General features: G+C 36.7%; 1 protein-coding gene across 1 annotated transcript in view; it reads left to right on the forward strand.

The window, feature by feature from the left end:
• Positions 1–23,269, forward strand: part of AFF2 (ALF transcription elongation factor 2) — a 640,196-nt gene that overhangs the window by 393,995 nt on the left and 222,932 nt on the right. The window contains exon 8 of the mRNA XM_054587889.1: positions 18,056–18,093. Coding sequence (XP_054443864.1) covers positions 18,056–18,093 — 38 coding nt within the window. The remainder of the gene's footprint in view (positions 1–18,055; positions 18,094–23,269) is intronic.

Here is a 23,269-nt window from a genome sequence, read left to right on the forward strand (position 1 = left end):
AACAATTGAGATTGTCTTTCCCTCTCTTGGGCAAAGTGTTGTCTTGAATGAGGCTTAATTTTCCTCTAGTGAATCCTGTGGGAGGCTTAAAGCCCACACTCATTAATTAATTGAAATATAAACATGATTGCTTCATTCATCTTTCCCAAGTACACCACTTCAAAACCCAGCTGGGAATCAGTACCCAACATCTTGCAGCTTACATGACCCTTCAGTCAAAAAAGAAAAAAAAAACATTTGGAAAAAGTTTGCTGATGCCTTACTTCAATTCTGCATTACAAACATTTACAGTATTTACCTTAAATTATGATGGGAAAAATGTGTGTTTCCAGAATTTCAAATGAGACTGGATTCTTGATTTGAAAAGGCCAAGTATCCTTTATGAATCATGAAAATGGCAAGATACCATGTGGTGTCAATTATCTTTGTGTGTTTTCTCTGTGGCAGAGAGCTATCGTACATGTGAGGTCCTTCTAGGTGTGCTTATAACCTCAAATTAGAAACACAGGACTCTCTTTTTTAAAGCCAATACCTGACCAATTCTTTCTACAGTGAAGTCTGCTAAGTTATAAGACTGAAACCAGAATATTTTAAAGAATGCTCATGCACAGATATTTCAAGATAGTTAACAAATATGAAATTCCATATCACTAAATATTTTATGAAGAACCTGCAAAGAAAAGCTTAGGAAAAATTATCACGGCTCACTTATTCCATTCACATCTACAATTGTTTATCACATTAGAACTCCTACAGTTCTGTATAATTTTAAATTGAACACATTTTCAATGTTATATGTCCAATACGTTCTTCTTTACTTTATCCATTTTAATCTGCTTACTTTTTTGAGAGGACGTTTACTAAAGCTGGAGACAGTGAAACAAGGAAGGGCTTAGGACAGAGGAAGCAACGGGAAAGAAACTAGGAGGGCTGCTTTGGCTCACTGAAGGTCATAGAAAAGGGGCCTTAGAAACAGGTTCAGGGGGTTAGTGTGAGACAAGCTGTTGCCACCTGTTGCTCCACAGGTTGCACATCTCATGGGGTCACTTAAGCGTTTAGGAGATGTATGCTTATGGGGAAAGAAAGGCATGAATGTGTTCCTGAGGGGGAAAGCTATCTACACTTTTGCTAGTATGTAAAAATTGAATCTTTGCCACTTTGGCACTTTATCAAGAACAAATGCAGTTGATATAAAATCAGCCTCACCACCGAGTTGCTGTTTCTCAATTGAAGGTTGAGACCTCACCTTTCCATCGCAGCTAAAGAGAACTCTCCAATCACAATGAATCATAGGTGAAGCCACACCAAATTTACAGAAGATCAATGGAAGATTCTCATCAAAACATTCAACTGAAAACCTTACCCAGATTATGTTAGCAAGCAAAAACTTGCTTTAGAAATGCACATTGAAGGGACTTAAAGATGGCAGAGGAGTGAGTGGAAGTCACACTGACCTCCTCCCAGGACCCAACTGGAATTGCAACTAAATTGTGGAGAAATCACCTGGAAAACAATAGAAAAATAGCGAGAGAGGAGGCTTAGAACCTCAGACAGACAGAGGAATTGGCTAAGGAGCAAAATAATTGCTAAGGAGTGCGGTAGAGGCTCCAGAAGGTGGGCTGGGTGCCAACAGATGGCAGTGCCAGAGGGATATTGAAACAGTCAGTTGGATACCCCTGAGATGAGCGCGGGTCTAAGCTATAGGTGGGGATCTGCAGTCTACAGCACCAGAGCCCAAAAAGCATGCAGACAACCCCAGCTGAGAAAAGGATGTGGATGCTCTCTGCCAGAAACAGGAGGCGGGAGATGCAAAGAGCCATTTAATCACAAAAATTTGTAGTGGCAGCCACTTTCCCTGGGACCTGGCAAAGGCAGAGGCAGAGTGTACTGGAGCTGCCTGAGGGGAAAATGGGGAGGGAGGCTGTGGGGAAAGAACTGAGAAAGCGACTGCCAGGATCCGGGTGCTGACACAGCCCCAATTCCACAGCTGCCATCTTGCTAGACAGACCATTCCCCTGAGTGGCAACAGCATGAAAGGACAGAATATCCCTGCCCTAAAGAGGCTCTGCCCCCACCCGGTGTTCTGGAGGCCCTGGTGCTGAGTGAGGAGCAGAAGTCACAGATATTTGATCCCTGGCTGAAGGGAAGGCAGAGTGGTCTAGAGGCACTTGGTAGAGTCTGGAGTCAGAGGTGTTGCAGAGAGAACTAAGGGAGTAGCCGGGGAAATCCCAGAGCTGACTCCTCCCCCATACAACAGCAGACATCTTGCTCAGACAGACAACTCCCCTGAGTGTCAGCAGCATGAAAGGACATGATATCCACATACCCAGGAGGCTCTATCTCTGCCTGGTGTAACACAGGCCAGGGTGCTGAGTACGGAGCGGCAGTCACAGATAATAGGTCCCTGCTTAAGGAGGACACAGAGTTCTATAGAGACACATGAGGAGACTCTGGAGGTAGAGGAACTGGGGAGAGAACTGAGGGAGTAGCTGGGGGGATCCCAGTGCTGACTCCTCCCCTATATGGCAACAGCTATCTTTCTCAAGAAGACTACTCCCCTGAGTGGCAGGATCATGAAAAAACAAAATAATTCCACACACTAGAGGGAATATGCTCCTCCCTGTGGAGCTTAAATTGGACACTGAGGGCAGAGTGACTATATTGAAAACTGAAGGAGACAGACACACAGTGTAGATTCCTGGAAGTCTCTTAAAGACTGCCTAAGGTCAGATGGGGTCAAGAGTGGACATCATCAGAGGAAGATCCAGAAAGGGGAAAAAAAAAAGAAGTGGTCTCCTACCATAAATGTTCACAACACAAAGTCAGAAAGTGAAGACTGATCAATTTAAGAGGCAGAAGCAAAAAGGAAGAGTCTAACAAATAATGGGAAGAAAAAGAAATACCCCCCCAATGGAAGGGAAAGGAGGAATCCCCACAGAGTGAACTAAATGAAATAGAGGCAAGTAAACCATCAGATATTGAGTTCAAAACAATGGTTCTAAGGAAGCTAAGTGAGCTCAGTGAGCTCAAAGAGAATTACCAAAAACTAAGGACAAACTTTAAGGAACTTATTGCAAACTACATCAGCATGAAAAAGGACATAGAAACTCAATACGAGGCAAGAGGAAATGATGAATAGTTTCTGAATTGAAGAAAACAGTAGAAGGAAACAAAAGCAGGCTCATGAAGCAAAGGTTCAAATCAAGGAGCTGGAGAACAAGGTAGAAAAAAACTCCTAAAAAGAGAAAGAAAATGAAAAAAGACTCAAAAATAATGAAGAGGGGTTGAGGGAAATGCAGGACAATATCAAATGTAATAAGATCTGTATAATAGGGATACTGGAAGGAGAAGAAGAGGAACGAGATAGAGAACCTGTTTAAAAAAGTCATGATGGAAAACTTCTCAAATTGGAGGAGAGAAAAAATCATACAAGTCCAGGAAGCATAGACGGTCCCATTCAAGAGGAATCCAATGAGGCCCACTCCAAGACACATTATCATCAAAATAGCAAATATCAAAGACAGAGAATCCTAAAGCAAGCAAGAGAGAAAGAGGTAGTAACATATAAGGAAGCCCTGATATGGCTAGTATCTGACTTCTCAACAGGAATACTGCAAGCCAGAAGGGAATGACAAGAAATATCCCAAGTCATGAACAGCAAAGGCCTGCAACCAAGACTGCTCTACCAACAAGGCTCTCAATTAAAATGGAAGGCGAAATAAGGATTTTCCCAGACAAAAGAAGGCTAAAAGAAAACATCTGCTCCAAACCAGCATTGCAAAATGTGGTGAAGGGACTGCTTTAAGATGAAGAAAACAAGTCTATGAATACCCGGGTCAGAAAGGAATTCCCAGGTGCCAATATTTGATATTTCCAATATTTTTAATACATACTAATCTGATTGTGACAATGATGTGTTATTTTCACTGTTCCTTTATTGTTTCTTGAAACTAAACCTGTTTTTGTACATTTCTTGCCTATTTCTATTAATATAAAAAGTTTTAAATGACTTTTTTGTATTTTTTTTAATTTATTTTTTCAAATACATTTGTCTCTGCCTACCCCCCACCAACTTTTTTTCATTGAACGTTTGTAGAAATTTTGCCTGGAATAAAAAAGAAAAAAATATTAACCCTTTTTTAGATGTGTTGCAAATACTTTCCTATTATATTACCTTTCCTTTAACTTTTTAAAAATATGTATATTACTATATAGTCTTAAATGTTTAATATAGTCATATTTTCAATATTTTGCTTTATAGCTTCTTGGTTTGAATATTTTACTTCAGGGTAAAAAAATAATAGTTTTTATTTTCTCCTAAAACTTCTGAGTTTCTAAATATTGATTTTTAACTTACCTTTATATTTCTTGTATAATGTGTGAAATAGTGCTTTATATTTGTTTTATAACGAGTAATAGTGTTCCATGAACTTAATATGTTGAATAAGCCTTATTTTACCCATTGATTTCAAATATGAACTTAATCATACTTTACATTGTTAGACAGATATGTATGTTTGTTATTAGAATGGTCATTATATTTCATTGATTTACTTGAATATTTCTGTGCTGGTGTCATATTGTTTTAGTTGCTGAGATTTTATAATGGTTTTAAATTTTTAATATTTTATAATTGTCTTTGACATTAAAAAATAAATAAAATCAATCCACATTTAAAAAAGAAAAATAGAAAAAAAGAAAGAAAGGTGGAACTCCTACTTATGTGACAATATGGAAGGAACTGGAGAATATTATGCTAAGTGAAATAAGCCAGTTGGTGAAAAACAAATACCATATGATCTCACGTATAAGCAAAATCTATTGAAAAAATGAACTAATGAACAAATTAAACCAGTGGCATGGAAACATGGATCAGACTGAAAGTGGCCAGAGGGCATGGGGAAAGAGGTCAATGGTGGAAAGAAGGGGAAGGGACTAGACATAGAACATGTAAAATTGATCCATGGACATGGACAACAGAGTGGGAATTGACTGTGGGAGCAGGGGTGGTGGTGGTATGTGTGGAGCGGGGAAAGGGGATAAAAGAGAGACAAATGTAATAGAATAAATATGACTTAAATATTCAAAATATAAAAATAAAAAATATAAAACAAAAGTTTGCTCTACGCAGCAAAGTTCTCTATTAAAATGAAAGACAAAGAAAGGAGTTTCCCAGACAAAAGAAGGCTAAAGGAATACAATTCCAACAAACTAACACTTCAAGATGTGCTAAGGGAGCTGCTTTAAGAAGATGAAGAAAAAAAGTGAGAAAGAGAGGAACACAGGTGAAAAGGAAAAAAAAAAGAATAAATATCCATCAATAATAACCTTAAATGTAAATGGACTAAATACCCCAATCAAAAGACATAAGAGAGTTGAATGGATAACAAAACATGACCCACACATATGCTGCTTACAAAAGATCCATCTGAGAACAAAGGACCTACGCAGATTGAAAATAAAAAAGTGATGGAAAAAAATATTCCAGGAAATGGACAAGGGAAAAAAATGCTGGGGTAGCAATACTTATATCAGACAAAATAGATTTCAATACAAAGACCATAAAAAGACACCCAGACGGACACTTCAAAATATACAAAGGAATAATCCACAAGAAGACATAAACTTTATAAACATACATACACCCAACATAAGAGCACCCCAATATAGAAGGAAAATCTTGGAGGATTTCAAGAAAGATAAACAGTAACACACTGATAATAAGTGATTTTAACACTCCACTGACAAATAAATGGATAAATCTTCCAATCAAAACTTCAACAAGGATATTTTTCAACTGAACGATGCTTTAGGTCAAATGGAGTTAAATGACATATATAAAACCTTTCATTCCACAGAAACAAAATACACATTCTTTTCAAATGCATATGGAACATTTTCAAAGATTGACTACATGATAGAACATAAAACGAGCCTCAACACATTCAGGAAAATCGAATCATAATAAGTCTTTTCTTAGACAACAAGGACTTGAAAGTAGAAACCAACCTCAAGGAAAAAATTCAGAAACTTTCAAACTCATGGAGACTGGACAGCATGCTATGAAACAATGAATGGGTCAATAATGAGATTAGAGAAGAAAGAAAATAGTTTCTGGAAACAAATGAAAATGAACACACAACAGTCTAAAGACTATGGTACACAATGAAGGCAGTCTGAGAGGGAAGTTCATAGCAATACAGGCCTACCTAGAAAAGATAGAAACATTTCAAATAAACGACCTAACCCACCAGCTTAAAGAACAGGAGAAAAACAACAAACAAAACCCAGAGAAAGTAAAAGAAAGGAAGTGATCAAAATCAGAGCAGAATTGAAAGACATAGAGATTAAAAGAAAAATTCAAAGGGTTAACCAATCCTGGAGCTGGTTCTTTGAAAAGATAAACAAAAATTGACAAGCCTTTAAGCAGACCCATCAAGAAAACAAGGGAGTGGCCACGAATAAATAATATCATAAATTAAAGAGGAAAAATGAGAGCTGACACAAGAGAAATGCAAAGGATTATAAGAAATTACTATGAAAAATTATATGCCAAGAAATTTGTAAACCTCGATGAAATGGACAAATTTATAGAAAAATAAAACCTTCCAACACTGATGGAAAAAGTAGAAAGCCTGAACAGATCAATAACAGCCAGTGAAATTGAAGCAGTAATCAAAAAACTCCCAGCCCACAAAAGCTCTGGAATGGATAGTTTCACAAGAGAATTTTACAAAACATTTAGGAAAGAGCTAACCCCTGTTCTTCTTAGACTATTCCAAAAAATCCAAGATGAGGGAAACTCCCAAACTCTTTTTATGAGTCCAGCATCATCCTATTCCTAAAACCAGATAAAGATATAACAAAGAGAGAAAACTACAGGCCAATATCACTCACAAATACAGATGCTAAAATCCTCAACAAAATATCGGCAAACCACATCCAGCAATACATGAAAAATGCCATCCACCATGATCAAGTGGAATTCACCACAAGGATTCAAGGATTGTTCAATATCTGCTAATCAATGAATGTAATAAATCACATGAGCAAAAGGAAAGACAGAAACCACATGATCATCTCAATAGATGCAGAAAAAGCATTTGATAAGGTACAGCGCCCATTCATTATAAAAACACTCAGCAAAGTGGGAATAAAGGGGGCATATTTCAACATACTAAATACCATATATGAAAAAACTACAGCCACCATCTTAATGGGCAAAAACTGAAAGTTTTCCCACTAAGATCGGGAACAAGACAAGGATTTCTACTTTCACCACTTCTATTCAATACAGTATTTGAAGTCCTCACAACACCAGTCAGACAAGAAAAAGAAATAAAATGCATCCAAATTGGAAAGGAGCTAATAAAACTATCATTGTTTGCAGATGACATGATAGTGTATATAGAAAACCCCATAAACTCGAACAGAAAACTACTCCACCTAATAAATGAATTTGGCAAAGCAGCAGGATACAAAGTCAATATTGAGAAATTGAAGGCTTTTTTTAAATGTGCCTTCTGGAATATCAGAAACAGAAATGAGGAAAAAGTCCCCTTTGCTATAGCAACAAGAAAAATAAAGTACGTAGGAATAAACTTAGCCCAGGACGAAAAAGACCTGTACACAGAAAACTATACCACACTGAAGAAAGAAATTAAAGAAGACACAAATAAATCAAAGCATATACTGTATGCATGGATTAGAAGAATTAACATCATCAAAATGTCCATACTACCCAAAGCAATTTATAGATTCAATGCAACCCTTATTAAAATACCAATGACGCATTTCACAGAAATAGAACAGACATTTCAAAAATTTATATGGAACCATAAATGACCCTGAATACCTGCAGCAATTTTGAGAAAGAAAAACAAAGCAGGAGGGATCGCAATACCTGACATAAAACTATATTACAAGACCACTTTAATCAAAACAACCTCATACCTGCACAAGAACAGACCCATAGACCAGTGGAACAGAATAGAAAGCCCAGAAATAAACCCATGTCTCTACGGTCAATTAATATTTAACAAAGGGGGAGAAGCATAAAGTGGAGTAAAAATAGCCTCTTCAACAAATGGTTTTGGGAAAGCTGGAAAGCCGCATGCAAAAAATTGAAATTTGATCACCAACTGACACCATACACAAAAATAAACTCAAGATGGATAAAAGATTTAAATTTAAGTTGCGACACCGTAAAAGTCCTAGAGGAGAACATAGTCAGGAAACTCTCAGGTATCCCCAGCAGCAATATTTTCTCTGATATGTCCCCTAGAGCAAAGGACATAAAGGAAATAATAAATAAGTGGGAGTTCATCAAAATTAGAAGCTTCTGCATGGCTAAAGAAAACATCAGCAAAATGAAAGGGGAGCCTACAGTTTGGCAAAATATGTTTTCTAATGATACCTCAGACAGGGGTTTAATTTCCAAAATATATAAAGAACTCACAGGACTCCACTCTAAGAAGACAAACAATCCAATTTGGCAAAATAGTGGCATGTTCTTTTCTTAGGATACTTCTTCACTCCAATTCATATTCCAAATTTATGGTTGCCTGGGGGTGTTTGTTTAGAAGTCATTAGTAACTAACAAACCTCACGCAATGTATCAGATGTACTTATGTTTATTGGAATTTTCCAAATTTTAAGTTTAGTAAGGATTTTCAAATATACTGGAACAACAAGAACATATCTAGTAAAAGCTGTGTAATGAAGCACTTTGCCATACTGATAATGTGAGATTTTTTCATTTATATGCTGCCTTTGGAAATTTTTACTGGGGTTTTTGTTTAGGGTCCAAGGAATGTTTTACTCTGTCCCTCAAATATCTGCCATCTGCTGTATGTGCTACCAGGCAGGCTGAAAACACCCAGGGCCTTATACTGAATGTAAAACAGAATTTGTCTTATTCTTAAGTAGCTATATTATTTTTTTCTATTTATTTTGCAACATCAAAGGGCATAAGCATAAACATTTTAATCAACAGAAGAATTGTCCATTCAAAATTTAAGCGGATGGGCAGATAAAGGGGGCAGACCAGCCAAAGTGCATGCGATAACATAATTGTTATTTCTCAGAATTATCTCATAAAGGTTTTTGGAACATTAGATATAAACATTTATAAACTTACTAATAAATCTTGTTTCTTGCTAATAGAAGTGGACTTGGATTCCATAGTTAGCCCTGAATCTATCTATGTATCTATCTATGTATCTATCTATCTATCTATCTATCATCTATCATCTATTTATCATCTATAAATTATCTATCATCTATCTATAATTTTATATATATGCATATATAGTCATATTTCACTTAATGACAATGAAATACATCATTAGGTGATTTCCTCATTGTTCAACTGCTTAAGGACAATGATGAGAAAAAAACAACATCACAAGATTAAATCAAGCACAAGGAGAAATGCTCTACGTATGAAGCTGCTGTGGGCAGAACACAGCATACTGCTTTACAGTAAAATTTTTCTTTATAAGTAGAAAGAGTACACTCTAAGATAACTATAAAAATATAGTAAAGTAAATACATAAGCCAGTAATGTAATTGTTTATTGTCATTAGCAAGTATTATACAGAGTTAATAATTATATTACTATGCTTTTATAGAATTGGCAGCACAGCAAGTTTGTTTAAACCAGCGTCATCATAAACACATGAGTAATGTGTTGCACGATGATGTTACAATGGCTATGAGGTTGTTAAGCAATAGGACTTTTTCAGCTCCATTATAGTTTTATAAGACCACTGTTCTACATGCCATCTATCACTGACTTGATTGTTGTTAAGTGCTGCAAGGTTGACTCTATACCGAAACACTTGTGTGTGTATTAAAATATAGGATACCAGAAGTTAAAATGACCATGGAGGTTCTTCACTTCAGCTGCCTAATTTTCTCACTGCGTCATGGTGTCAGTAGGCATTTGGTATTTTAAGATAATAGAAAATACATATTGGTCCCTCCTCAAGTTCCTGGTATAGAGCTCCTAAAATCCTTGCAAATTCCTACATCATAAGAGCATTAAGATCACCTTTTGTTTTAATATTTGGTCTTTGACTCCAGTTGCTGACACAAGGTATTGAATCCCTCGGAACTTCCTGGGTGACAAGAATGCCTTTTGTCCTAATGTGGCAATTCTGTATAGGCTCCTGGATGGGGGCTGGTCACCAGAAAGACCAAGCCGTGATCTGAAGCTTGGAATTTTATGCCCAATTCTACCCCACCATCTACTTCTCTAGAGAGGGGAGAGAGGCTAGAAATGGAATTAATAATTGAACATGCCTATATTGAGAAACCTTCATAAAAATTCTGATAATATAGAGTTTAGAGAGCTTCCTGGTTGGTGAAGACATCCACGTACTAGTAGGGTGAAGAGCCCCAAACTTATGGGGGCAGAAGTTCTTATGCTTGGGACCCTCCTAAGACCTTGCACTATATCCTCTTCATCTGACCATTCATCAGTGCCCTTTACCATAGGACACATATGTTCTTTTCATAAATGAAAAAAATTCATTTATTAATTTTTAGAGGGGAAGAGAAGGAGAAAGAGAGGGAGACAAACATCAGTGTATGGTTGCTTCTTGCGCGCCCCCTACAGGGGACCTGGACCACAACCCAGGCATGTGCCCTGACTGAGAATCAAACCAATGACTCTTTGCAAGCCAGCGTTCAATCCACTGAGCCCCGCCAGCCAGGGTGTAGCCTTTACTATACTCTTTAATAAACTGATAAACATAAGTAACTCTTTTCCTGAGTCTTGTGAGTCACTCTAGCAAATTATTTGAACCCAAGGAGGAGGCTATGAGAACCTGTTATTTATAGTCCATAGGTTCAAAGCACAGGTGACAACCTGGACTGCAACCAGCATCTAATGTGGGGGGAAGCAGTTTTGTGTGACTGGGCCTTTAACCTGTGGAATCTGATGCTACCTCTGGGTAGATAATGTCAGAATTGAGTTAAATTGTAAAAATACCCAGCTGGTATTCCAAAAAAATTCCTGGAGGGGAAAAGACCCTCAAATATCTAGGTATCAAAAGTGAGTGTGGTAGTGGTGTAAGAGTAGTAAGAAACACATGTGAATGACTACTGTGTTTTCTAATACAAGTAGATGAATAAAGATGGATGTACAGTAGTCCCCCCTTATCTGAGGGGCATACATACCAAACTCCCCAGTGGATGCCTGAAACTACAGGTAGCACTGAATTCTATGTATGCTATGTTTTGTTCCAATACATGTTGATACATAACTATGATAAAGTTTAATTTGTGAATTAGGTGTCAACAAAAATAATAATAAAATAGAACAGTTGTAACAATATCCTGTAATAAAAATTATGTCAATGGCATAAGGGCCATTATAAAGTGAAATAAAGGTTACTTGAATACAATCACTCTGATACCATGACAGTCAACCTGATAGCTGAGATGGCTACAAAGTGACTAATGGGAGGGTAGGATAGACAGCATGGAGTTGCTGGACAAAGGAATGATTAACATCTCAGACAGCACACAGCAGGATGGCATGAGATTTCATCACACTACTCAGAATGGCACACAATTTCAAACTCATGAATTGCTTCTGGAATTTTCCATTTAATATTTTTGGACTGTGGTTGACCATAGGTAACTGCAATCATGGAAAGTGAAACCTCAAAGAAGGGGGGTGTTACTGTAGTGTCCTTACCAGGAACAGAATGTGCTATAAAGGGAAAAGAAAGTCTGAACATAATAGTATGCAAATGCTAAAGAAAAATCATCAGTATTTCCTCCCATGTAGGTTTGGAATACATATATCATGGATTACCTACTATTCAGTAAGAATACTCTGCATTCTTTTGGGTACCCATGATAGAGAGAGAGTCTGTATTAGTTATTGATCGTCTCCCCCCAAAATTACACATATCATTTTGTGAGGGTGTGCTCCCCTAGCATCAGTAGAAAAAAGACTCAAATTGGCTGGGGAAAATATGGAATTTTCAAATCCACAAACCCCAGGGGAACAGGGAAATTCAGTGCCACTTACATTGGCCCTTCTAATGGGAAGAATAAATAACTCAAGCCAATACTAAGTTGTTCTGCCTGGTGTCTTTCTATTTACTTAGACAATTAAGTTTGACAGATGATTCTTATAAGTGAAACATGTTTCTTCCCCAAAGACAATGCATTTTTTATTATGTTACAACATACCAAACTTTAGTTATGAATAAATTTCCAGTTGACAAATGGATCGTGAAAGAGTTTTTGATGCAGCAAAATAGCCAACCCATAGGGAACAAGTCTTAATGAAATGTATACACTTCCGAATCCTGTTATCACACCATCTTTGGGCCAGACACTATAAAATTCCCACAGGTTGCCATGTTAGTGAAATATTCATGCAGGGACAAGTAGGACCTGCTGTGAGGCCACTGTTCAGCTGTGTTGGTAGGGTCTTGAATGGCAGGGCAGATGAAGTTTATACATAGTTCAATGAACATTGGAAAGCAAGGAAACATTTTGAAAAAGAGTGATGTTATCAAAGCAGAACATAAAATGGGGATACTCGGGAGACCAGGTATGAATAAGAGCTTCATGTAAATATTAGGTGTTTATGCAAGGATTGCTGTCTCTGAATGTAAAGTAAGAAATTTGGATCAGTATCCAGGTGTTGCAAAGTGCTGAGAGAGATTTTCTCTTCTTAACCTGCCATCCAGGCTGTGTGTACATGTTACCAGCTAGAACTCCAGCCTATAGGATATTATGCAAGCCTCTGTCTGTCTGTTTTACCCATTCCAGTGAAATCTATTTAAATGCTGTAACTAAGCTCTTCATTTTTATCTTTGGGCAAGTGCTCTCAGTATATGTCGGTTTAATTGATTTAAACAATTCTGTAGGTATTGATTTTAGATAACCTGAATACCCTAATGTTTACTTATTAATAGAGAAGTTTTTCTTTTGAACTTAGACAATTGATGCAATTTAACAATACATGCCACTAGGTTAAGATATGGCTGTGTCTCATAGAATAAAGCTGTGGAAAAGTAAAAATAATGCAAAATAAAGACACACAAAACCACAACAATTGTTATATATTTTTCCCATAATGCCTAATATCCAGTTATTTGAAATTATGTGAATGATTGACTGTTGAATTTTTATCAAAAATATATTATATAGGCCTACCTTTGGTGTATTTGTTAGTATAATGCCAGAGGAAAGACATATATAAGCAGTACATGTACCCGCCATATAGAGCGATACTAATAAAATCACATTTCATGCTTGAGTGACAGCATTATTATTAAGGAAAAAAGCAGTACATGAATACTTAGCCTTGTAAAATGAGTCTACTGCTACAATATCTCTAGACCATCTGACTTATTTTGACAATCTCAACAAAAAGGAAACATAATAATGCATTGAGTTTGTTATTTGTAAACGTTGGAGCGGTGGATATTGTCATAACTGGATATAACTGTTCAGAGAGTGCTTCTTAAAAGCTCAAAAACATTCTCGAATTTTTATAAATATATTATACATATCTATTGCACTAGAACAACAGTTAATGATATATAATTACTGAGGCAGAATTACCTTACCAAAGAATTTTTAAGAAATTTCACCACTGTATAAAAGATGACTAGCAACTTTCGAAGTGTCTTATATGTATCATTTTCTTCCTAAAGAAACATGATGTTATGTATGTCTTGGAGAGTGGGCATCCATTTTCCTTACTTTCTTCTTTTTTTTTTCCTTCTTTCTATATATTTTGTCATGATAGATCTACATTTTATGGTACATATAATTTCAGTATGCTCCCCGAGTCACATAAGCACTAGTGCAGTAAAAGCATTATCTATATAACAGAAAACCAATATCTTTTCTTTTTGAGGAAGATAGATTTAATGAGTGAGCAAATATAAGCATGTCCTTAGCCTCATTATCCCTCCTGAGGAAATAAATTTGCTGCTAGCAAGATAGCATGATATGACAAATAAAGCTGGTAATGAAAGAAGAATCAGCTCATAAACACTGCTTGGAATGAGAGAAATGCCTTCTTCGTGGACATATAATTTCTCAAGATGCCATGTAATGGAGAAAGCTCACATAGAGTAGCATCTTTAGGGCTTCCCAAACACAGGGTCCAATGTTGGTGAAAATGCAAAGAGCCTTTCTGATTGAGTGGCATGTAAAAGGAGGGAATGCTCTTGGAAGAGTCACCTGGAAAATAGGGATGTTTCCTAGGTAGGTTTGTGTGTGTGTGTATGTGTGTGTGTGTGTGTAGAGGGGGAGAGGGGGAGAGAGAGAGAGAGAGAGAGAGAGAGAGAGAGAGAGAGAGAGAGAGAGAGAGAGAGAGAGAGAGACAAAGAGGATAAGGAGAGTTATTTCAGTGTGTGCACATTTACTGGTGCCCAGAAAGAACCTCAGGCTCTCTTACCTCTCTACTAACACCATCACCCTCTAAGAAGGTTCAGGGCAGAGGTCTGTATGAAGGTAGGCTTCTCTCTGGCTGGGACAGGCCTGCCAGTATTTAAACACATCAAAATCTTCATCAAGTTAAAACTTTCCAGACAAAAATGTTCTGTTCATTCCAGAACTATTTATAATTTAGAGAGAAGAACGGAGTGCTTCCTATAATCCTCATAGGAACAACTGCATAGTTTTGATACTGCAAACTTGTCACTATATACTGCCTGGCCATAAAAATTTATGCACCAACACCTCTGTGGAAAGCAGTCACAATCAAGATGCACTGCATTTGCATAGCATATTATGGTTTCTAGAGCACTGTCATGTGTGTTGCCTATTCACAACCAACCTTGATGTGGACAGGGCAAGAGTGATTATGTTTAGAAATGTTCACCATCTTGCTTATGCCATGAAGATATCAAGTGACAAAGCTAGGAATAGAACCCAAGTTTTGGATTTGTAGCATCATACTCTTTCTACTATGGCCCATTACCACTCATCATGCCACAATGGAGTATATGTTTAATATTTTAAATAAGTATATCATCTTATACTACTTTCTTAATTGCAAGATAAGGATCACACTAGGGAAATGTGGCAAAAAATAAGTAAAATATAGGTTTTAAAAAGCATAGAGACATTAAAAATTAAAGCAACATAAGTGTTAACTATCTAGCCTCTATTTTCTTTTTTTTAATTTTTTTAATTTTTAAATCATGTTTATTCTATTACAGTTGTTTCGATTTTCCCTCTTTACCCCCCTCCACCCATCTCGTCCCTGACTCCCACAGTCAATTCCCACTCTTGTCCATGTCCACGGGTCATTCATACATGTCTTTTGCCTAGTCCCCCTCTTTCTTTCCACCATTGTCCTCCTTCCCCATCTTCTATTTTCTAATCAGTTGAAACTACTTTAATGTATGCTTTTAAGCTCAAAATTAACTTTAATCCCAATATGGAACCCTCTTAAGGCTTGGTAAATTATAATATATCATTTCATTTTAATTTTTCTCCTTTTTTCATGGTTTCTCACATACTTGCACATGTATCTGGAACTTGGAATTATCTTCCCATGTTACAATATATAAGGAGAAAATTTCCATGGAATTTTATCCTTGTATTTTTTGTAGACTAATTATTATACCCTAAAGATACATATATTTTTTCACATAAATTATTTATTTTGGTTTTCTTCAAAGTCTCTTCATTTAATAATTCCTAATTGCATGCTTAAAACAAACTCAAATTACAGTGAAAGGGAGGAACACAAATTGTAAGCTGTGCCTCATGTCTGGTGGAGACTCCCTGTGACCACTTACTTTAAAGATTAAATGTAATGAGCACACAGGGAAATGACACAAGCACATCTGACTGAAGTTAAGGTTAAACTAAAGCTGTTGGGACTCTAGAGTGATTTTAAGTTAATTTCAAAAGAAAAGAACATTTTAACATATATATTTTCAATCAATAGCCAAATGATTGGAAAAATTTATTTGAATGAAGGTATTTTTGTTTAACTGCTGTATAAAGTCACATGTTTCTTAGAAACTGGCCTTCAGCATTGTTATGTGCCTCCCGATCATAGGAAAATAACGAGGTCTACTTGACAGTCTCAAAGCATAGACAAGAGAGGACATTTTCAAAAAACATGTCACTGTATCAAAGTGAAGTTAAACAATGTCACATTGTTTTCTCCCATATGATTCCTCTGCCAGTGGCATGTTCATGCTATCATACCCAGCATGCTTTAAAAGAAAACCACATGGACACCATGCCCATTACTTTATGATTACCTAAGTCTTCAAAAACAAACTTTGTTGGATTTTAAGGGATTTGGAAAAGTGGATTCATGTGATTTTTTAAAAACATGTCTTCATCCCACTATCATATCCTATTCCAAAACAGCAGGATTGTGGTGAAAAGTTTGTAGAAAAGGTAGATATGTGTCTCTGTTTGTGTGTGCACAGACTGCATTAAGATCAATGCCCAGCTTCCACTCCTCACCAGCATCAGCCTCTTCATTTCAGCATTCTTTACATGAAGAAGTACTAATATCTTAAGTACATGAGACAAGACTTGAGCAAACCAAGCACATATACCTTGAGTTAATCATTTTTACTGTCACCTTACTCTCTAATTTTCTCACTATTCCACCACTTACCAAATTTCAAACTCAGGCACAGATGGTGAGAAAATGATTTTTGTCTACTGAGCCAAAGAAAGTGCCCAAATACTAATAGGTATTTATCTAGCAACAGAACCTGAGAATCAATAGAGGAGGACTTGGATTTCCAACATTGATGTCTAAGCTTGGGAAGAGATTGGTTAAAAAATTGCTTTGAAGTACTTTGAGTTCTTATGCATAGAATGGTCCATCACATTTATGCACTTGTCACCTAGAATGTCAAGTCCAATGTTAGATTATAAATTGTCTCTGTTACAATCAGTTGTCTTTGCTTTTTAATTTACAAAAGTTTGCCCTTTGTCTCTTAGCCCTCACTCACCTCCAGGATTCACAGATAAAGAGGTCTCCAAATGGATAATTTTTAAGGTATCTGAAGAACCCTGAGGTTCTCAGAGCACTTCTTCAATGCTCCTTACATTAAATGTTATTTCTATAGCCTGAAAAAGTTTAGGGGAGTGCAAGATTGGTTCTGACTAAGTAATTATGCTACAGAAATGTGAAAACATCATTAAAACATTCAAATGCTTAAACAATTTGATAGACTGCAGCCATTCTGCCATCAGTACCCTCACTGTGTTGCTTAGCAACATTTTAATTCCGGAAGAATTGAAGGAGATGCAATCCCTGTGGATAGGGAAACAGGAATAAAAGGGCTGTTGACAGATGATCTGAGTTGTTTCTTCTAATATACTCAGAAGATTGCTAGCTCTTTTCATGAATGGCAAGTGGACTGAAAACAGATCAGTGGGTTCAGTAATAAACTGGGACCAGACTCCATGTCTAAGGTGATGCAGGCTCAGAGGCCCAGAGATTTCCTCATTTTGCTGATTTTGTGTATGTTTACTTAAAGGTTCCAGGGGAGGAAATTGATCTGAGCATTCATTGATCCTTTGCCCTTTTGTGATGTCAGCTAGTGCTTTATCCTTTTTATCACCATGCAGGTGCAGCCAGGTGTCAGTAGTAATGCATGGTAAATGACTCCTTATCACAGATCTAAAAATTCAAGATATATCCGTGACCATTACATCTGCACCTACCACCTCCTCCCATCACAACAACCCAAGCAGGTCCACACAGCAGGGAAGATTAATGTGAAATGTGGGAAGAGGAGGATCCACTTGTGTATCTAAGTGCCCATTCCTATGAACAGTGCTGAAATTTCCAGACAGCCCTGACAATGCCTGCTTGTGTCTGAAGGCTGTACTTAGATAGGTAACCACATTCCCCTGGAGAGGAAAATTGCTTTTTGTGCCTACAGTCTGCTTATCTCCAGCAGCTTGCTTCAGTTAGCTCCTTATCTTTCTAAAGAGCAGTTTATATTGTTTATTGTTTTGGTACCTAGTTGCAAATATTGTGCCTAGAAATGTTGTCTAATTGCATTTTTTCTTCTGTTTACAGGCTATTGAAAAGACAAAATCTAAGAATAATCCTGTGAAGTAAGTTATTTTTTATTAGTTGGAAATTTTAATTTGAATGGATTATATGCATGTGAAAAATTAATATCATAAAATGAACTTTGAATTTTGACTTAATCTCTATTCATGACAATTTAAAAACAAAACAAAAACAAGCAAAAAAATACCTCCAATAAGACAGAACCAGCTTTTATTGTTTTCTGGTGGTCCTGATGCTGAAGTGCCCTAAACTGTGCTGAGTTTACATAAATTAACATATGCCATCCATGAATACTATTATAATCATATTCATTGCATAAAAGATCAATCCTGTGGGCTTTGCACATGCTAAAACATTACATTTTTAATTGCAAACCTTAGACCTATGACAGAGACACAAATGGCTGAAAGCGAACCAAGTTATTTCTAGCCATGTGGGGAGATTTGGCACCTTGGCATAGAGATCTCGCAACTCTGTTAATGAAAGGCGTGTGAAATATATTTAATTTAGGTTTTTCTAGCTACCAAAGAGCTAATTCCAAGTCATTTTATGGTACACTGTTAAATTATAAACAGCCTACACAGCACGTTTTAAAATGTAGTACATCTTAGACTCCTATCTCTTCCAGAACAGAAAATTTCAAATTAAGTAGGATGTCCGTCTTGTCATTTGGGTTTGTGACATCTGATTGTATTGTTATGTTTCATACCAATCCTGCTAGCCATGTGGCCTAGAAAAGATCTCCTGTATTTGCTGGGTTAGTATAGGGCTTATAATATTACATCTCTAGGAACTATGTGTTAATTTATGTCAGCTGACTTCCATTATAGTGGGTACCAAATGAAGAAGTGGGGAGTTCATGTATTTTTAACAGTTTCTGGGAGAATGGATCAGCTAATTCCAATGACAAGAAGGCTACTTGTGTTTTGCAAAAGAATTAACTTTTTCCAAGTCTCCAGGTTAGTGTTCAGCACAGCATTAAATGTAAATTCTAATTCTTTTATCAAAAATTCTAGTGTGTTTTGTTTTCAAATTTAATTTTTCTTAAATCACAGAATATTCCTTGTCAAGCTTCTGTAGCCTCTGGAGGGATATTTCTAGTCTGGAAATGTTTTATGCTGTAGTTGTCCTATGGGAATAATTTTAGGAGCTGCATTTTTCCATAGTTGATGGTTGTGGATGAAATCTTGTCTGCAGCTCGATTTCTTTTGTGTCTATGTACAGAAAGCTTATTTACTGCCAGCTTATGGCAGGTGAGCCCTGTGGATTAGAGTAAGGTGCTAATGAGGCCAAGGCCAGGACTGTAGTCCCTGGGTGGGCCATTAGTAATATTTCACTTTATTTGACTGCACACCTCCCTTTGGTCCATCCATATGCAGATGTATGCCCGAGGTCACAAAGGATGAGGCAAAGGCTGGAGGAACATAAATCTAAGCCTTCAATGAGACAAACATCTCCAAGTTCAAGCCCTCTCAATAAGACGTGAATCCCAAACTCTGTCTTTGGGTGCCTAAGATTGGCAGTGTATAGGGTTGCATTACATTGTACTCTAGTGGCCAAGAAGTGAGAGCAGTTTTCTCTTTGATTTTTATGAGGATTTGACCCTACAGATAATTATATTTTTATGAACTCTTATTAATTCAGAGTGCAGATTTCATCTAATATCTAACACTTTAAGGAATATTGTAAAGAGAAAACAGGAAAACCAGAAGAGCCAAAAATTAGTAATAGAATATAGAGCTTTATACTTTTACATATATTTGAAAATCTACTTAGTAATAAGCCTACATCACAGTCATCTGGTAGACACTTAGAACTGTCTTCTACTTCGACAATATACTATTCTCAGTGTGAGTTTGGGTGTCCTGTTGCAGTGGGGCTCACAATACCTAACTCACTTGCCTAGTTATAGCCATTATTTAAGTAAAAAGGCCTCTTCAGGACCTCAATTCAGGGACAAGAATTTCAGAGCGTGGTTCAATTATGTGACCTGACAGCAGAGCCGAAGTGGGTTTTAAAATATTTGATGTATAGTAGTCTTCTTTCCATGTTTGATGTCTGCCAGAAAAATTCAGTTACACACAGTACATGGGACCCCAGATAGAGTAAGCTTCAATCCATGTATTCTTAATGAATGAACAAGTAAACAAATTGAACACATTGCAGAAAACAGTCTTTCAGGAGCCTGGCCTGGGGGTTTAATAAGACTGGTGGCTCTACACTAGTAGTGTCAGATCAGAAGGGCCCATGTGTTCTAATTGATCAAGTTGTGCAGTCTTTCAGTATTGATTCATGCCACATATAAAGTATTTACACATTGCTCTGGTTCATTCTAGATTATTTTTTTTGCCTCTGATCAGTTACTGGCTTGATTTTGTGTGCAATTAACATTTGATTGTTTGTTTAAGCATACAATGGAAAGTTCATACAGTCTTGCTGGAAAAGTAGAGGTCGGGAGACATCATTTACAACTAAAGTATGAACAGTTTGATGAATATGATTATATGTGAGATTGGGTGTCATCCTCTGGTGCGTTGTTTGACCAATGGTTGGGAAAAAAATCAAGAAGAATACTTTGTGACATGTGAAAAGTTCAACTTTCAGTGTCTACAAAAAAATGTTTTGTTGGCACACAGTTATATTCATTTATTTCCACATTGTCTGTGGCTCCTTTTGTGCTACAGTAGCAGAGTTGAGTAGTTGCAACGGAGATCATATGGACCACAGAGCCAGAAGTATTTACTGTGTGGTCCCTTACCAGATAAGTTTGCTGACCGCTCCTCTAGTTGGTCAGGTAGAAAAGGGCACAGATGTAAGCTCTTCCATGACTGTAAAAGTTAAACTATCAACCCCTTCTCTTTATGTCCTTTAAAACATTGAGTAGGTATTTGCTGAGCCCTTACTGTGTGTTCTGGACTTTCTGAGGCTGATGTACCACCTAATTCTCATTCAGTGCAAAGACTACTCTTTAATCACTATCTTTGAAAGTTGGTATGGATATGAGGTCCATAGACGAGGCAGTGATACTTCATAAACCAGTGAACACATAACTAAAGTATACTGTGTCTTTCAAGTTGTGTGTAGAAAGATATATTGCAAAAAGTACATGTATTTTCTAAAATTTCTGTTACTTAAAAAGATCTAACTAAGGATAAGTAAGCTTTCAATTACAGTGATTGTAAATGATTCACAGTATCAATTTAGTTTCTATATGTTCCTATCTAAAGGATGGCATTCCCCTCCTTATTCCTCAGCCACTGTTCAATTTATTTTTAACACTTTCATGGATTTTAAGGTTTTTTAAATCACCACAGAGAGACTGTGGTAAACATAAATTACACTCTATATAAAGGAGAAATTAAATTTATGCTTAGTGAATGTAAGCACATAATGTACCTGAATACACTAATGACTTTAACTTGAAACATTAAATATTTATTACCTTTGAGGATAAGAATCAAAATGGAGTGTTCTTAAGATCGGTGGTCAGGACAAGAAATGCCAGTGTACAAGGCGTTACCCTAAAAAACTGGAATTATCTTCTGGAAGGCACGCCCCTTTTAGTACAGTCTTCCCCAACAAAGTGAGTGTTCTAAGAACCCATTTATATCAGTGTACTAGCTGGCATTGTTGTGAGGTGCTGCATTTGGCTTCAGTTAATTTTTTGAAGAATTTTTCAATGTGGTTGCTCATTTCTTGTTAACACACCTGCCCACACCACATTAAGTGTTCAGCAGCTTCTGACCAAAAATCATAATATCCCTATGCCTCACCCTCCCTATTCACCTGATTTCACTCTGAGTTACATTTTTTTTTGTTTCCCTGGATGAAAAAAGTCCTGAAAAGGAAATATTTTGCTGATTTGGAAGAAGTGAAACAAAAAAAAATAGTAGAAGCACTAAAAGGCATCTAAATTTATTCAAAAACTGTTTTGAACAGTGGAAAAAAATGTCTCGATGGGTGTATTGCATCAAATGGAGAATACTTTGAAGGTGACTGAGATTTAAACACGTAAGAATAAATACACATTTTTATAACTAGATTCTGCATTTAGGGGGCCCTCCTCATATTTCTCAGTCCATCAGAACCATACTGGTATCAAAGTTTTGTTAATATGTTCAAACTGTAGTTCTTTAATGTGTCAGAGAGACTTTCACTTGTATATTCACATTCTGCAGCAACTATCTCTAAGTTTTCATTTTGACAATGAGGCCTGAGAGATGTACAGATTTATTTTACCATAAGTATGTGGTAAAGTAACTTATCACATGCATTTTTAAAAGCACATTTCTATTATTAAGATGTATATGATAGTTTCTACAAGTGTGAAATTGCTTTTGGCTAAAAGCCATGTACTAAAAAACAAGCAAAGAAAATATAACCAGCAACATTGAAAGAAAAAAGAAGCCAACAAAATCAAGAGGGAAGGAGGGAGGAGGGGACAGGGAAAGGGAAGGGAAGGGTCAAGTCAAGGAACATGTGTTGAGGACCCATGGACAAAGCCAAAGTGGAAAATGATTGAAGGAGGGAGGTGGGGGAAGGGGGCAGGGGAAAGTGGTGATGGGAAGGTGGAGACATATGTATTTGAACAATAAAAAAATATAAAATAAATAAATAAATAAAATTTATATGGGACAAGAAAAAAAACCACCCCACAATGGGGCTAAGTTAAGTTTTGTGCCTTTTTAAGGCATGGCATTGAAACCATGTGTTGATATTAATAGTCTCTGATATGCCATCTCTAAAAAAAGATCACATATCTAATAAAAAAAAAATCTAACCGAGGTTGACATCTGTTACCAAAAGAGAGAGAGAGTGCACAGTGGTCAAGCATAAAATTTTTACCCTTACACTTTAGCAATATTAAACAACATGATAGTTGTCTTTTACAAGTAAGGATCAGAATCCATTCTGCTTAGGAAATCATAGCTTTATTAAGAACCAATCCATCTAACTAGAGAGCATTATGCTAAGCGAAATAAGCCAGGGGGCAAAAGACAAATACCATATGATCTCACCTATAAGTGGAACCTAACCAACAATAAAAAGATGCAAGGAAAATATGACCAGCAACACTGAAAGGAAAAGAAATCAACAGAGACAAGAGAGAAGGGGGGGCAGGGAAAGGGAAGGGAAGGGGAAAGTCAAGGAACATATAGCAAGGACTCATGGACAAAACCAAAGGGGAAGAGTTGAGGGAGGGAAGGAGGGAAGGGG

The sequence above is a fragment of the Pteronotus mesoamericanus genome, unplaced genomic scaffold (genome assembly GCF_021234165.1).
Source record: "Pteronotus mesoamericanus isolate MK-2021 breed Mesoamerican mustached bat unplaced genomic scaffold, CSHL_Meso_final scaffold_12, whole genome shotgun sequence".
Lineage (NCBI taxonomy): Eukaryota > Metazoa > Chordata > Mammalia > Chiroptera > Mormoopidae > Pteronotus > Pteronotus mesoamericanus.